Genomic DNA, 18,693 nt, shown 5'->3' with positions numbered 1-18,693 from the left:
ATTAACCACAGGCCTTAAATTCATATTTACAATGTTGCATAAGTTGTTTCCTTCCTTTCACATTCAAAATGTACTTTAAATAGACCTAGTATTTAGGTGCTTTGGCATGATGACTTTAGTGAATGTGGGTCTACCTAATTAGTTTACAGAAATCAACGCTTGATGTCAGTAACAAAGAACAAATAGAGACTATTTAAGATACTTTCAAAATGACTTATTAATTTAATAACAACTGTATTAGAGAACTTTAAATAGAAATCACTATCTGTAAAAATATCTAGATCCAAAGGGCATATTAGTTATTTAGTAGAAAAACTACTTTATGCATTACTTTTTTCTTTTCAAAAGTATGTTTCTATTTTGGTTACCTGAAAAGGAAGTAGAGGGCTCCAATGATAAGAGTTCCTAGAAGAATAGTCAATGACACAAAAGCTGCAAACAGGTCACTTTTAGTTTGGATGCTGGAGCTTGGGAGAAAAACCTCTTCACAACGAGCTCCTGTATAATTTTCAGTGCATCTACAGAATAAAATTTTAGGTAAAGAACTGCATTCTCTGTTCCATTAACTAATATAGAAAACAAAAGGTTTTCAGCTGGTATGAAGAGTAAAGAAGACTAATTTTTCAGGTTGTGAATATAAAGTAGGCATGCTTTCCTATAATGTTCACAGAGCTACAGTTATAATAAAACACATTAGCATATGCAATCTAATCTTTCTAATCTTCCTTTTCTGGTTTCTCAGTGCTTAGAAACTCCAGAGAAATTAAAACATATTAAGTCCTCTTATCTTCTAGATTTTCAATAATGTAATTATCTACACTTAACTTAAATTTATCTGAGATTTATTTTGTTACATCCAGTATAGATGCGGGTTTAAATGTACTTTTCTACAATATTGCTAACTGCTTATTCTCACCCTACTTATTAAATAATCATTCCCTTACCTACTGCTTAACAGGGCCTCTGTTAACATGTCAAATCTATATAAAGAACATTTCTTTCTACCATGTTCTACACATCTAATGTTCTACTACACTGCTTCAACATGGTTGCTTTATAATATGTTTTAATATCTGGTAGCTCTATTTCCTATAATTTCCTTTTCTAGAATATTTTTTATATTTTCACTTGCCAACCAAACATTTTATGGCAAATTTTATTTTTTTATGTAGGCTCTATACTGAATGTGGGGCTTAAACTCACAACCCTGAGATCAAGAGTCACACGCTCTACCAACTAAACCAGCCAGGTACTTCTGCCAACCAAATATTTTAAAGGCGATTACTTTCAGCTCCTTAAAACTATACGGCAAAGGACTATAATCTTTCATATTATAAATCAGTTCCTTTTACCCTATTAATATGTTCAAAGAATTATAAAACACAGAGATTGAGGGGCGCCTGTGTGGCTCAGTCCACTCAGCATCTGACTTCAGCTCAGGTCATGATCTCACTGTTCATGGGTTCAAGCCTTGCATCGGACTCTGTGCTGACAGCTCAGAGCCTGGAGCCTGCTTCAGATTCTGTGTCTCCCTCTCTCTTTGCCCTTCCCCTACTCTCCTCTATCTCTCTTTCAAAAATAAGTAATAAAAACATTTAAAAAATTTTTTTAACTTTAAAAAAAACACAGAGATTGATATGGATTAATAAGAATGACATTGTTTGGCACCAAATCAATTTCATTATTTTGTAGTTGCAGTTAAAATAAATAACGGTATACATTGTTTAATAAACCTAAGAAGTTATAGAGTAAATTTCACTTAGCAATAATTCAGTGTAAAAAAATATATGTGTATGAGTGTATGTATGCATGGACATGTACATGTATAAAAAAGTGTGTATATGTGTACATTAAAAATGTGTGTGTGTGTGTGTGTGTGTGTATTTTTCTTCTTTAAGCTGGTATTACCAAAACTAGAAATGTTGATCTATCTCCTTTCTCCCACCTTAGTGAACCAATTACTAACAAAGTTTTGATAACTAATGTGATACACTAATACACATAGATATAAGAAAAGATCAAGATATAGTACAAGATATATCAATCTTACTTAAATGAGATATCTTACTTAAATATGAAAGATGGTTTATTAATCCCAAACCCTACCCACTGTGAGGCAGTAGCATTATTGGTTATAGAGTATCAGTTTGAGCAAAAAAGCAGTCTCAATTCTCTCAAACTACTGTAAAGATGGAGCTGAGACACAGGAAAAAAAGGTAAGGAAATAACATGAGTGGAAAACTGAAGTGGCAATAAAATTATTTGGGGAAAACACAATTATCTAATAAAATAGAAAATACTTCTTTTTCCATAGACTGAGTCAAATAAATAAGTGTGAAGAGAAAAAAAATTAATGAAAATAACTTCTTTCTCCTATAACTCCACATCCCACTCCTCAAAGGGGAATAAATAGACACACACACACACACACACACTACCTGGAATGTCAACATAGCAACTGTCATAAAAACTGATACATATATCATCACAAAATAACCAAAGGAAAGGGGCATTCCACACAGTAAAAAAACAAAAACAAAAACTAGGTTCTAAATTTAGTTGGCCAAAGTATCTCTAAAATGACCAAAAAAAAAAAAAAAAAAAAGAGGAAAAACTCCTCTAGCTTCTTTAATTTTTAAAATTAGAATTCTAAATTTAGAATTAGAAGATAAATAACAATTATTTGTGACTTCTGAAGGTTTTTAAGGAAAAGGCTTAGCTACTGAAAGAAGTTGGTGTCATAGCTTTATTTATTTATTTATTTATTTTTTAATTTTTTTTTCAACGTTTTTATTTATTTTTGGGACAGAGAGAGACAGAGCATGAACGGGGGAGGGGCAGAGAGAGAGGGAGACACAGAATCGGAAACAGGCTCCAGGCTCTGAGCCATCAGCCCAGAGCCCGATGCAGGGCTCGAACTCACGGACCGCGAGATCGTGACCTGGCTGAAGTCGGACGCTTAACCGACTGCGCCACCCAGGCGCCCCTATTTATTTATTTTTTTAATGAAATTTATTGTCAAATTGGTTTCCATACAACACCCAGTGCTCATCCCAAAAGGTGTCCTCCTCAATACCCATCACCCACTCTCCCCTCCCTCCCACCCAGTGTCGTAGCTTTAAAATAAGTTTAGAAATAATGTGCAAATGGGGCTCAGTTTCTACTCTAGAAAAGATAATTAGAACCCTAAAGAAATAAATCCAGAAATGAGACAGCATAATTCTTCTTCATAAGTAGGATTTCTTAAAAGCCTATAAATTCATTACTCAAATTTCTTAATGCTGCTCAAGGTTAGGTAAGATTGAACTTGAAGGAAGATGACAAACTAGGTGATGGAACTAACTAAAAATGTTTTACCTGGACGATAAAAACTTTGAGTTGAAAGGAGTCGGGGAATGGTATAATAGACATTGAGCGGTCAGATCAGGTGATAAACAAACAAAAAGGAATATAAAGGAAATCAACACTAGAGTGTTGTTCTGTGGTCTTACAGCAGGGTAAAGCAAACACATACGCTTGTGGGAAAGTAAAAACATGTTGCTATCTTTAAATAAAGCAAGGTCAAGAAAAAAAATCCTGTTATTTTTTAACTAGTCAAATTAGAATTTAGAGAAAGGCAAAGAGAAATTTAAATACTATGTTGAAGAAGTAGGAATGATTAACCTAAAAATTAATTTTAAATTTTTAGATATTTATCATACAAAAAAGTAAACACAGCTTACCAATGAGTGTGTATATGGATTATGATTTTCTTTTTAAGATTTTTTAGTTTTTTAAGTAATCTCTGCACCCAACATAGAGATCAAACTCCTGACCTCAAGATCAAGAGCTGCATGCTCTACCAACTGAGCCAACTGAACCAGCAAGGCACACCTGGATTCCACTTTTAAAGCTCAAGCTCATTTATGAAAATGTTACAACCTCAGTTACAACATAAAAGTGAAATTTCAGGCAGACAGTTAACCAATTATTTTATGGGTAAAGAGGGTGAATTAAGAAGATCTAGCCAGACAACTGGTAGTACTAGTTGAAGCAAGACAGAAAGGTAAGATATTGCACCAGCATTTTACACAGAACTGGGTACACAGAACTAAGTAGCCTTCAGTCTTTATGCAACTATATTGCTAAATTATTTCTGGATCTCATTTCTGCACAGACCACCAAGTAGCAAACAGTTGTGACATCTAGTGTCTACCTAGTGAGGGAGATCATGTACATTCTCCTGGAACTGAAAGATGAAACCTGGAATAGATATAACTCCCAAGCCCCAAATCCGGTCATGATTTGGTTTTCTGGCTGAATACCGCCAATAATCTTTCCCTAAAACCAGAGGCTATGTATGGTACATTGCACATGAAATAAATTCATTAGATTATACAGCACTTAAAGTACGTTGTTACACATTAGAGACCTTTACCATAATAAAAGAACCAAGTTTTTAATCATGTAAACAAATATAGTGCATTTAGCTTCAAGAAAGAGTATTCAACTATGAGCTAGAAAAAACTAATTTCTTGAACCCACACTTGTGCTTGTTGGCTGTGTGACCTTGTACAAGTCACTTAAACTCTCTTAAGACTCCGTAAAATCAAAATAACAACACTTGCTTTAGCTATTTCATAGGGCTATTGTCAGAATCAAACAATGTCTAAAAGTGCTTTGAATGTTGAAACACACTATACAAATGGAACTGAAATTAGTGACTTTATAAAGACCATGTTTACATCTCATATTGGACTATAGGGAATATAATGCCTAAGAAAAATTATAGCCAGAAAAGGTTAAGAGCATGACAACCAATAAATGCTACTGTTTATTATTAGTAGTAGTAGTAAATATTTCTCAGAAACAAGTTTGTATTATAGAATAGCTCACTAACCAAGTGGAGACTCAATGTCAATATCACTTTACTTGGAATAATCTATTCTGGAAAGCAAAAGTACAATATTGGCACACGCCAAAATTGAATTACATTGACGAATACTCTGTAGCATAATAAAAGTTCAACCTGAAATCCATGAAAAATAGTTAAAACAAAACAAAATAAAACTATTAGAGTGTTCAAGAAATATGAACTGACAACATGAGCTTGAACCCCTTTAGTAGTCCAGGACATAAAATAATACACAAACACGCCAACATCCTATGAAACTCCTACTGGAATTTTGGAAGCAAGAACTCAATTAGGGAAGACTAATTCATGACCTTTTCCTCTTTTATTAACTAGTGCCATAAAGGTAACTTCATTAAGTATTTACTAGATTCTTAACACTACAGATACTTAGCTAATTAATATTCAATCCTGCAAAAATTTTGTTTAATGTTATATTTATATGATTACTAGCACCACAAAAAACAAATAATTACTACACTTCATATGTGTAAGTATAATCTAACCTTAGTTAAAAGCAAAATCTATTAGACTCTTTCAAGATTGACTGTTAACCAGATAATTCATATGCTGAAATGGACTACCAATTAAATCTGAATATAAATGGATAAAACATTGCATAAAGAAGAATTCACATTTGTCATTTTGTAGGGCATTGTTATAGTTTTATTGTGAAAAGTTCTACTTTTTTAGCTTAAACAAATCACTGAAATATTGAAGTATTTTATTTCCTAAAACAAGCTAAGGCACAATGAATGAAGGAAGCATGTGAACAAATGGTGAGCTTATAAACTGGGAACAGCTGGAATGACTTATGCTCATAAATCACCGGACACTCAATTCAACCACAGTTCTAAGTGGACAATATTCATGCTGGCATCTTACCTTCCCAGGCTTCAGGTCTCAACAACCTTCTAATGCAGGGAAAATCTCATGCCCCAACTTGGAATAAGACAAAGAAAAGCCAGCATCAGTTCACTTCCTGACAAAAGAAGTTAAGTATTAGAGCTACGCAAAAGTCACAATTGTCACTTTGCATGGTATTCCTACACTGAAAATGAAATCTTACTGATGAGAAATGGGAATATTTTTCAGTTGTCTTCTAATGGAAATGGTGGATAATAAAGACACTAAAAGGGTAAGGGAAATTCATAAGCAAATGCATAATCTGATACAACTTCATTATGCAACAAATAAGAAAATGAAGGAGCTTTAAAGATATATATTGTCTTTCATTGGCACTGTGCTTCCTAGAACAGCAATAAGCTAACCCAAGTTAGCTATGAAGAATCATTTCTACTCTTGGACAAATGACACAAATCACTAAGACAAACTCAGAAGATAAGGAGACCTAAGAGAGAAGGAATGCTTCCACTGTTTCATAACCATATTCCACCATGTTTGATAAGCACAGTGTCTGATCTGGAAAAATGTGAGGTTTCAAGATTTATTCTCTTATAAGTTTTGTTCTAAGCATGGTAAAATCAAGATAGATGTATCAATTGTTTCTGTTGAGTATTCTAATGAACACTATCAGAAATAAGATTATTACTGTGAAAAGTGCTAACAAAATGCATAACTAAACAGAGCAACTGTTTTATGCATTTGCAAATAAGCTTCAAAGGTGGCTATTTCCCTTTTGTAATGGTGTTCTAAAGATCAGTTTAAATCCTGACGTTTAATAAAGTATATGGTACAGTGCCAAAAGTCAAATTAAAGAGGACTTTGTTGTGATTAATATCACAGTAGCATTTGAACTTTTTTCTTTGTACTATAACCCTCTACTAAATTTAGAGATGAAAAAAACAGAAGTCTTATCTATAAAGAGTGCCAAGACTCAGCCTATTTTAACCAAATGGCCTTCAGAAAACTTTAAAACTTTCTGTGGCTAATAAAACAACTCATAAAATCCAGATTTCTTCTGGTAACTGAGTTTAGTAAAACATAGTGAGGCCCAGCAAAACTACTGATAGACACAAACAATATACATAATTAAATGAGGCAACATGCCAAATAAAGAAACACAATAAATGTCGGTTTTCTTACATTTTCCAATTCTAAGTGATCCTCAGTCTCAATTATTTTACTTTTGAATAAGTATCCTTTCATACATTACACGTTTGTACTCCTTAAACTGCCTCTCAAATAGAATTCAGCCTTTTATCACCTGACAAATGGTGATTCCACCTAACAGTGGGAATGCTACTGTTGCGGATAGGGGACAGAACTTGGCATCAGCCAAGGCAGCAGAGACCTTCCCTGGTCTGAGCTTGTGACTGTGTAGTCAGATACTTCTTGGAATTCCCCTCTGGGAAAATCCCGGTGATCAGGCTCAGGGAATCAGAGCTTACTTAAGTCACTCGGAGTAATTATTCCAACAGATATCCCTTCGCCAATTTAAACCTTCTGTCTCAGAGCTCCACCTCCACACTGTGCAATGGTTGGCTCTGAGGTGACTGCAAGATGCATGAAGGAAAGTGAGGCAGCAAGGAAAGTCGTCATCCAGCTAGTGAAGAAAGACAGGTGCAGACAAACCCATTTTCCCTAACCTTGCTCCAAGAACCTAGAAAGTTCTAGATGGGTGGTTGAAAGATTAGGGGCTGGCTAACCTTATGGCTAATTGGCCAAGAAAACAAGAGCTGGAAAGGGCTGCTGCCTGAACTGTTCTCTAGTGAAAGATTCTGAAAACGACAAGAAAAAAAGACTACTAGGTACCCAGTCTTAATGTACCTCCTTGGGTTATCTGACTCTCCAGGGTGTGCTTTTCACTGTATTTGAGTTACTTTACAACTTTGTAAACTCTTTAAAACTTATACTAATGCAAATTAAGTTTGTCCAATATAACAAAATAGATTGTCCTGTGGATATTAATCTGTATCTATTTGTAAATTCACTTCAATACCTAAATGTGTGTGTTGTTTGAATTCTCCCTTCAGTCAGTTGTAACATTTCACTGGTTCCTTCATTGATTAATGAACTAAGTATATCTTTGATACACATTCATTTTATATTTGTATGAAAATCATTTTTCCTTTCATAAAAATTTATTTCAGGGCACCTAGGTGGCTCAGTTGGCTAACCGTCGAACTCTTGATTACAGCTCAAGTCATGATCTCACAGTTGGTGGGGTCTGAGATTGAGCGCCACATCTCCCACAGCCATCTCCGAGCTGACAGCGCAGAGCCTAATCTGGGATTCTCTCTCTCCCCGTCTCTCTGTCCCTCCCCGGTGTGTGCTCTCCCTCTCTCTCAAAATAAACATTAAAAAAAAAAAAGTATGTATATTTTTTTTAACCAGTTTTGAAGGTCCTTCACTGAGACAGAGTCATGTGACAGAGCTAGATAAACAAAGTTGCCAGAGAAATACACCCCCTGGGCACCTAAAGCCCAGACATGTCTTTTCCTGGCTCCCAGACGTGAACTCTAAGCAGGAATAGATCTTAAAATTTGCTGCTTCTGTGTCTTTAGTTTTTCCCCCTATTTACTAATTTTATGGTTGTGGTGGTGGTTCACTTACTACTGATAAGTTATTTCCCATTAGTAAGAATACTGATAAATAATTTGGTTTTGGAGTTTGATAATCTGATGATCTCTGTAAACAGATGACAGACATCTATTCTCTATTAAAGATGACAGAGAATCTGGCTTGTTAGACTTTTATTAAAATTTTATTTTTCCATTTTTAAGTTCAAATCAATTAAAACTTTCATATGCACTGGGAAGGAGAATACTTTTTTGATATTTATGAGTAAAATTTCATGTTTCTGTTTACTCTTGACCTGTGCCAAAGTTATAGATCTAAAGATCTATAAGTTCTCTCCGTGTCTATGACTTTAAAAAGCCTTTACCAGGCAAGGGAATTAAAAGCAAAAATGAACTACTGGGACCTTATGAAGATAAAAAGCTTCTGTACAGCAAAGGAAACAATCAACAAAACTAAAAGGCAACCAACGGAATGGGAAAAGGTATTTGCAAATGACTTATCGGACAAAGGGCTAGTATCCAAAATCTATAAAGAGCTCACCAAACTCCACACCCGAAAAAACAAATAATCCAGTGAAGAAATGGGCAGAAAACATGCATAGACACTTCTCTAAAGAAGACATCCGGATGGCCAACAGGCACATGAAAAGATGCTCAACGTCGCTCCTCATCAGGGAAACACAAATCAAAACCACACTCAGATATCACCTCACGCCAGTCAGAGTGGCCAAAATGAACAAATCAGGAGACTATAGATGCTGGAGAGGATGTGGAGAAATGGGAACCCTCTTGCACTGTTGGTGGGAATGCAAACTGGTGCAGCCACTCTGGAAAACAGTGTGGAGCTTCCTCAAAAAATTAAAAATAGACCTACCCTATGACCCAGCAGTAGCACTGCTAGGAATTTACCCAAGGGATACAGGAGTACTGATGCATAGGGGCACTTGTACCCCAGTGTTTACAGCAGCACTTTCAACAATAGCCAAATTATGGAAAGAGCCTGAATGTCCATCAACTGATGAATGGATAAAGAAACTGTGGTTTATATACACAATGGAGTCCTACGTGGCAATGAGAAAGAATGAAATATGGCCCTTTGTAGAAACATGGATGGAACTGGAGAGTGTGATGCTAAGTGAAATAAGCCATACAGAGAAAGACAGATACCATATGGTTTCACTCTTATGTGGATCCTGAGAAACTTAACAGAAACCCATGGGGGAGGGAAAGGAAAAAAAAATGAGGTTAGAGTGGAAGAGAGCCAAAGCATAAGAGACTCTTAAAAACTGAGAACAAACTGAGGGTTGATGGGGGGTGGGAGGGAGGGGAGAGTGGGTGAAGGGTATTGAGGAGGGCCCCTTTTGGGATGAGCACTGGGTGTTGTATGGAAACCAATATGACAATAAACTTCATATATTGAAAAAATAAAAATAAATAAAAAATAAAAAAATAAAAAGCCTTTACCTCTCATTCTATATGAAATGTCTTCCTATCTCCAGAAGATATTTAAAAAATTATACTACAGAGCCTCTTAAAGTTCTGCTCAGATTGACTTAAAGAGAAAAATAAGCTTTTATATAAAATTCAGTATTCATAAAGTTCCCAGAATAGGAAGCTGAACTTCTAATGGTTTTAAAATGCTAAACTTATATAAAATTATTTTCAGTGACCCTAAGAAATATTTGGAGAATCCAAGTTCACATTAGTAGGAGTAGATTTGTAGTAAATAAAGCTAACCTAATAGTTTGGCTTAAAAAAACACCTCTTTTTCTTCATCAGTGTTAAGTATAACACAAGCATACATTTAATTCTCCTAGGGTGTGTTTTCCCTAAACTTATACAGGCTTACTGATTAAATAAGCTCATACTATTCCTACATATTATTAAAACCTAGGAAAAATATAAAACTGTGTTCAATTTCATTGAATAATTGATCTGACAAATATTTTACTTCAATCATAATTATGTTTTGTAGTATTTATGTTTTATAGTAGGTCATTTCCAAGGTAACTTAAAGTCTTAGACTGATTAATTGAATTAATATCGTAAGACCCTTAATCTTTAAGTTACTTTTGCTTAAGGTTATAGCTTTGCGGGGTGCCTGGGTGGCTCAGTTGGTTAAGCATCAAACTCTTGACTTTGGCTTGGGTCATGATCTCTCAGTTCAAGGGTGTGAACCCTGCGTGGGGCTCTGCAGTGGCAGTCCTGAGCCTGCTTGGGATTCTTTCTCTACCCCTCTCTCTGACCCTCCCCCATGTGTTCGAGCCCACTCACTCTCTCTCTCTCTCTCAAAATAAATAAACTTAAAAAAAAGTTTATAGGGCCACCATGTTAAAAAATACTGTATGTACCAAAGAAAACATTTTACTTTTAATCCCTTTGATCAATATGGCTTTTTTTCCAAATTGGCTAATGGATCAAAATGAAACTTAATGTAAATTCAGTTACTGATCTTATTTGCTTTTTCTAGAAATATTATTAATGTAATAAATATCAATGAGGGAGATTTTAAAAAAGGGATGTGTGTGACAGTAAAAAGTTGTATTATGTGTAGTCATGACATTTGCATATCTACTAAATGGCTTGTATATGCTAGACAGCTCTAAACTACCCATCCCTCAGTTTTGTCTATGAAGTAGAAGTTAGTTACTTGGTTGAAACCTATAATTGATATGAGTAATAAGACTGTACTAGGAACAACTGTGACAGAGAAATACAAGTCTGTGTATACTTTTGTTTTTCAAGGAATAAGAGTAGTTTTGTCTGAAAGTAGCAGTTTGCAGTCTTGAGGTTTTTTGGTCTCCAAAGCAAAGGACTTTCAGACTTAACTGAGGACTCCAGAATTTCCGTTTACATTGGTTAGGATTATTGGTATTTACTATATTGGAAATTGAAATAAAAATTTTTAAATACTTCCTTATGATTCATTGGAGACAAGAATAATACAGTGTGCTATACATAACATCTTCATGTTATTATAAAAATGGTTTGAACTAGCAAAACCCATGAGAAAGAATCAGGGAGAACTAAAGGGTCAGTTCGTTCTAGAATATAAAAAAGCATAATGAAGGACAAAATTTGCAAAGTAAATTTTATTTTTTCTCTTTCAACTAGAAAGGCAACCAAGTCTGGTTTCTCAGGCACCTTTGAAACTGTATTAATCCACTGCCCAAATGTCCTCTGCCTTCCCAGAACTAGATCCTAAATATAGAAAAAGTAAAACTTTCAGTTTATCTTTGACACCTAAAACTATCATTGGGATTTCCCAGAAGACCCTAGAAAATCACACTATTTTTATCTTTTACCACATAAAAATAGAGATCATTGAAAGAATTATAATACTAACACACTGAACAAAAATCTCCAGAATTTCCTGGAGATTTGTCAATGCCTTTTCTGCCCATAATATGTTTTTAATCTCAGGGCAAATACAGATCAAAACTCTTAACCAGAATTCTTACAGATTCCAATAGAGAATTTTACCTTTATCCATTCTGATATTATGGGTCACAGAAATAAATTACCCACAATCATCTGTCATCTACATAGTTTATGTTTTGTGATGCAGAGTTTGTGTCCTAAACCAAAAAGGACAGCCCCAGAGCCTCATGGACAAGAAATGTACAATTTACTGCAAATTTTTGATACTTCAAAAAAAAAGATTCTTAAGTACAATCTTCTGAGAGGATTGAATCAGGATTTCCAAGTCTTTATAATTCAGACTCTCACAGCTTTGTGAGAGCAGACTGCTAACTCAACATGCTGAGGAACATAGTGAATAAACTGATGAGGGAAAATTGAGTAGTTATCCGTTTAGAATATTATTAATATTGTAATGATGTACTTTTCTGACCTCTTTCTTAAGCTATGAATATCCCACAACAATTTAGCAAATAGTACTTTTGTTAAATTAAAATATTTTGAAATATCTGATACTCATTGAGCATCCCCTTGACCCACAAATTCAGAAACTGAGTCATCTTACTTGTTTTAATGTTTATTTTTGAGACAGAGAGAGAGACAGAGAGAGAGAGAGAAAGAGACAGAGGGGGAGAGAGAGAGAGAGAGAGAAGGAGAGGGGGAGGGGTAGAGAGAAAGGGGAACAGAGGATCCAAAGCTGGTTCCATGCTGACAGCAGAGAGCTCAATGCAGGGCTCAAACTCATGTACCATGAGGTCATGACCTGAGTAGAAGTCAGATGCTTAACGGACTGAGTGCCCTCATCTTACTCTTAATGGCAGTATTGTTATTATTATTTTCAAATGCCCAATAAGAATCTGTTCTCTTATTATTAGGATAAAACTGGTTAAATCATTTGGGCAACCAAGGCCTTACCTGAACTATCATATTTGAGAATGATTCTCATTGAATTAGGTAAGATAAGTCATTTTTACAGAACTAAGGTTTACTTTACCTATAGATCCAAAATCTACAAAGACCACCTGGGAATACTGGCCTGGTACCTGGTTTACAGGTCAAGCATTACAGGTAGTGAGGAAGTCACTTATCGAAACGCCAAGACCACTGACAAATTTGGAGGACTTTAAGAAAAGAAGAACTCATCCAAATTTATAGATACTACAGGCAAAGTCTGGAAGAGTTAGTTTCTTAGGCTTGGTTTCTTAGCCTCAGGATAGTGAATAACAGAGGCTTATAAAAGTCCATTCCTGGGGTGCCTGGGTGGCTCAGTCTGTTGAGCGTCCGACTTCGGCTCAGGTCATGATCTCACAGCTCGTGAGTTCAAGCCCCACATCAGGCTCTGTGCTGACCGCTCAGAGCCTGGAGCCTGCTTCTGCTTCTGTGTCTCCCTCTCTCTCTGCCCCTAACCCACTCACATTTTGTCTCTGTCTCTCTCAAAAATAAATAAACATTAAAAACAATTTTTTAAAATAAATTAAAAATAAATAGGGGCGCCTGGGTGGCGCAGTCGGTTAAGCGTCCGACTTCAGCCAGGTCACAATCTCGCGGTCCGTGAGTTCGAGCCCCGCCTCGGGCTCTGGGCTGATGGCTCAGCGCCTGGAGCCTGTTTCCGATTCTGTGTCTCCCTCTCTCTCTGCCCCTCCCCCGTTCATGCTCTGTCTCTCTCTGTCCCAAAAATAAAAAAAACGTTGAAAAAAAAAATTAAAATAAATAAATAAATAAATAAATAAAAGTCCATTCCAAGATTCTTTATGAAAGCTTTCAGAGAGAATTTTATAACCTTCATGGATGTTCAATACGGAATGGCACAAATGTGCAAAAGCAAATCAAGGTGACCTATATGTTTAACACCCTTGTTGTACTTATACGAGCTGCACCATCACTTCTTTTTTTAAATTTTTTTTAACATTTACTTTTATTTATCTTTTTTGAGAGAGAGAGCAAGCAAGCAGGGGAGGGGCAGTGAGAGATGGACACAGAATCTGAAGCAGGCTCCAGGCTCTGGCTGTCATGAAAAATTATGAAATACTTTGAAATGGACAAAAAATTATTATTGGGTGTCCTGTCCAATATATTCTTTCAGGTTATCCAATTCTACAAGGGTCTGCAGCTCTCATTCCAGCTATTCTACAACTCTGTAAAATATAGAAAACTTATACTAACACAAATGATCCTTTGCCATAGAAATTCAAATGAGGGGTGCCTGGGTGGCTCAGTCAGTTAAGCGTTCAACTCTTGGTTTCAGCTCAGGTGATGATCTCACAGTTTCATGTGTTCAAGCACCGAATCAGGCTCTGTGCTGACAGCAATGAACCTGCTTGGGATTCTCTTCCTCTTTATCTCTGCCCCTCCCCCAGTCATGTTTTTTCTCTCTCTCTCTCCCATTTTCTCTCTCTCTTTCTCAAAATAAATAAGTAAACTTAAAAAGAAATTCAGGGGCACCAGAGTGGCTTAATCGGTTGATCCTCTGACTCTTGATTTTGCCTCAGGTCATGATCTCACAGTTTGTGGGTTTGAGCCCCTCACTGGACTTTGCACTGACAGCACAGCCTGCCTGGGATTCTCTCTCCCTCTCTCTCTGCCCTTCTCTTGCTCTCTCTCTCAAAATAAATAAATAAACTTGAAAAAAGTTCAAATGAATTTTGCCTGGTGGAATATAATTATTTCCTTTAGACACTGATCAGTTTTGCATGTATTTGTAAATTCCTTTCAGCAATATAATAATAATATAATTACCCATTATGTATTTATCTGTTGCTTTGAACTGTTTGCAACATCCTACTGGTCTCCTCAATAATTAATGAGTTAAATGATATCTTTGATATGTTAATTTATATTTATATGAGATCATGACTTTACCTTTTCTAAAATATATATAATATATATAAAATATTATAGCTATTATCTATTATAGGTATATCTATTGTATTATATTAATAGATACTAATATATGTATTATATATTACATATATTATCTATACTATTATCTGTTATCTATATTATATATTGTCATCTATTATCTATATATTATCTATTAATTATATATTATATATGTAACATATTGCATATTATATATGTAAAATATATAATATACTACATATAGTATATATTATGTATATATTATACCATCAGGAAGGCTGACCCTAGGCTCCAGAGCCTGGGAAGACTCTAGTCCTTCCATTTGGATTGCCAAGGTAGCAACTACACTATCATATTTGGGAATTTTATAACATATTATAGGCCTCTAGGGTCCCTTATACCATTTTATCTTTAACTTTCAGACAATGACTTTTCAAACATGTTTTCAGGAACACACTAGGAGATGAAAGTCATGATAAAATAAATGATCCTGGATCAAACTTTTACTGGAAAAGAATCATACTTTTGCATTTTTTTCTAACATCCTATCTTTAACAACTAAAAATATAAAATTAGATAAAAACGCAATGTCCTTCAGAATCACAATATTCCATTGTGATTCTGCCATTTGTATGCTGCCATTTGTATGCTGCAATAGAATTTTTCAAAAACCAAAAATAATTTAGAAGAGGGACTCTTGGGTGGCTCAGTTAGTAAAGTGTCTGACTTCTGCTCAGGTCATGATATCGTGGTTCATGAGTTCAAGCCCTGGAGCCTGATTCACATTCTGTGTCTGCCCCTCCCCTGCTTTCCCTCTGTCTCTCTCAAAAATAAATAATAAACATTGAAAAGAAATTTAGTAATAACTTGAAATAGAATGTTAGGCAACAAGCAGTTGTAATTCATTTTATCTTACAAAGAGCTAAATGATATATTAATGAAATCCATTTGGATTAAGCCTAACAAATTTTGTGGCAGTTTTCATGAGTAAAGGATTCCTAATAGCTAGACAGTTGGAGCCATGAGAGTCAGCCTCACCTTCTAATTCTCTTTCTGCAGAAAACAATGAAAATGGCAATATCTCTGGGAAAAGTCATAAATTAAGCTACACTGTTATTTAAACCTCCAAGTGAATGAAGAGTTTTTGGAAAAAATTTTGAGAAAAGAGAACAGCGAATGCATAGTATAGGGAAAAAAGTCATCACAGAATTGGGTGCCTGGGTGGTTTAGTTGGTTAAGCAACCAAATGTAGCTCAGGTCATGATCTAACTAACGGTTTGTGAGTTCAAGCCCTGTGTTGGGCTCTGTGCTGACAGCTCAGAGCCTGAAGCCTGCTTCAGATTCTGTCTCCTTCTCCCTCTGCTCCTCCCCTGCTCCCTCCCTCTCAAAAATAAACATTAAAAAAAAAAAAGAGTCATGACAGAAATAGCCAAAAAGATAAAATTCTACTTCACAGTTGGTCCCCTGATAACAACCACTTTTATTCTGAACAGAAATTAGAATTTATGCTTTTGAGAGAAATCTTGGGTACACAAAGGTAAGAAGGCATGTGACAGTAGAAAGGGATAGTGGCCTGAAATAAGTTATTCAAATGTAAAGCTTCACAGCTACCCAAAAGGCATCTTGGGGCAATCTAATGTGATAATGTATTTCAAAGCATTTGGCATACAATAAATGCTGGTTGTTGTAATTTTTTTGAATGGTGTAATAGAGAAAGTCAGAGAAGGAAAAGAATAAATAAATGGAAAAAGGGATAATGCAAATCAGATCCACCAAACAGAAGTCTGGACTGTGGATTTCTGAAATTTATTTGCAAAACTGGAAAAACATATAGGGAGAGAATTTGATTAAATTTAAAATAATACTAGTTACATACAAATATTCAAAGATGTAAAATGATTACTCAGTTTTCTGCATTTCTTTAAAAAGTTTTAGATAGTCCCATGTAAATTTCTTAAGTGAAGAAAATCTGAACAATGTTCATGGAAATCTCAAACATGCTATATTTTCTTCCTATTGTGTTAATATTCACAGTTGAAGTTCAAAAACAATAGCATGCTTTTATTCCAGGCTATAAACTACAATAAATTCTTATAACTACAATGTAAGTCCATTAAAGAAATGTTGACACCTGAATACTAGCAGGACAGCTCAGCATAGCTATATTCAGGCACTAATAGCATTAATCTGTGCTTGTATCAGCAAAACTCTTTATATTATTCTTTTATCTCCAAATTGAATGGATCTGACCCCCATTTTTTTTTCTGGAGTTGGGCCAACTCTCTCTATGCCTATAAAATACAAATATACATACCCAAAATATAGCTTACTTTAAACATTTTTTAAAAATGTTTATTTATTTTTAAGAGAGAGAGAGAGAGAGAGAGAGAGAGAGACAGAGCACAAGTGGGGGAGGGGCAGAGAGAGAAGGAGACACAGAATCCAAAGTAGGCTCCAGGCTCCAAGTTGTCAGCACAGAACCTGATGCAGGGCTAGAACTCACGAACCCACTAGATTATGACCTGAGCCGAAGTTGTACACTTAACCGATTGAGCCACCCAGGCACGCCATAGCTTACTTTTATATTTCCAAATAATTTATTATGTGGGAAATATGATTAACTGTTTTAATGAAGTTCCTTTGAATATGAAAGTTTAGAAGGTAAAAATATAAACAGATAATTTTATTTTTGTGTCATTTTGGAAATACCATTTATCAAGATCCAAATAGCTAAAACATACAGTGGTAAAAAGACAGTCTCTCCAACAAATGGTGCTGGGAAAACTGGACCACTCCATGCAAAGAATTAAACTGAACCATTTTCCTATACCAGACACAAAAATAAACTCAAAATGGATTAAAATTCAAGACCTGAAACCATAAAAATCCTGAAAGAAAACACAGGCGGTAATCTCGTACACATCAGCCTTTGTAACAATGTAATGCCCCCGATTTTGAATCGGAGAGACCACCAAGGAGCCGATACAGATGCAAACGCATGAGGGTTTATTTGCAAGCTCAAGCTTGGGCCCAAGTATACCCGACACAGCAGAGCAGGGACTTGGACCCCTAGGTTAAGAGGCATAGCAGTTTTATAGGGGCCAGTGGCCAATGAGATTGTAACACACACAGAAAGTTGCATAGTCATGTCAGTCCACATGCAGGTGGCCAATTGAATTACAATTTACCCTATAGTAACTGTTTGAACTAGCCTATCACTCTGGTCAGAATTGGCGCACAAGTTTGGCAGACAAAAGGCAGGGTTTACATTCTTTGGCAGTTAGGGGTTCCGAATTCCTAAATGAGCCGGTTTCCAGTAAGGGTGTGCTCAGCGGCTTGACTAGGGTGGGGGAGTGTCTTAAGCAATAAGTAGGTCATGTGGGGGTTATACATGAGATGGTGGGTGTAGCACAAAATGGAGTTAGTCTTCCTCTGCTTGTCCAGGGGTAGGGGATTTTTGTTAAATTCCTTGGGTCCCATAACAATTTTCTAGATATCACTCCTCAGGCAAGGGGAAAAAAAACAAACACAAGCTATTGGGACTACATCGAACTAAAAACTTTTGCACAGAGAATAAAATCATCAACAAAACAAAAAGGCAACACATTGAATGGGAAGAAGATATGTGCAAATGATATAAATACCTAAAGTATAAAAAAAAAAAATTCATACAGCTCAACACCAAACAAATAATCTAATTAGAAAATGGGCAGAGAACCTTAATAGATATTTTTTCCAAAGACATACAGGTGGTCAACAGACATGTGAAAAGATTCCCAAAATCACTAATCATCAGGGAATGTAAATCAAAACCACAATGAGATATCATCTCATACCTGTCAAAACAGCTAGTATTAAAAAGAAATTAAAAAAAAAGATAAGAAATAACAAATATTGGCAAAGATGTGGGGGTCTGTTGGTTGGAATGTAAACTGGTGAAGCCACTGTGAAAAACATTATGGAGGTTCCTCAAAAAATTAAAAATAGAAATACCATATAATCTAGTAACTCCACTACTGGGTATTTACCCAAAGAAAACAA

General features: G+C 35.5%; 1 protein-coding gene across 7 annotated transcripts in view; it reads right to left on the bottom strand.

The window, feature by feature from the left end:
- Nucleotides 1-18,693, bottom strand: part of NRG4 (neuregulin 4) — a 190,242-nt gene that overhangs the window by 32,838 nt on the left and 138,711 nt on the right. For all 7 annotated transcript variants that reach the window (XM_040493353.1, XM_040493352.1, XM_040493351.1 and 4 more), the window contains one exon: nt 369-518. In XM_040493353.1, the coding sequence (XP_040349287.1) occupies nt 369-518 (150 nt within the window). The remainder of the gene's footprint in view (nt 1-368; nt 519-18,693) is intronic.

The sequence above is a fragment of the Herpailurus yagouaroundi genome, unplaced genomic scaffold (genome assembly GCF_014898765.1).
Source record: "Herpailurus yagouaroundi ecotype Mexico unplaced genomic scaffold, PumYag 184, whole genome shotgun sequence".
Classification (NCBI taxonomy): domain Eukaryota; kingdom Metazoa; phylum Chordata; class Mammalia; order Carnivora; family Felidae; genus Herpailurus; species Herpailurus yagouaroundi.
This window is presented reverse-complemented; position numbering and strand designations above follow the sequence as displayed.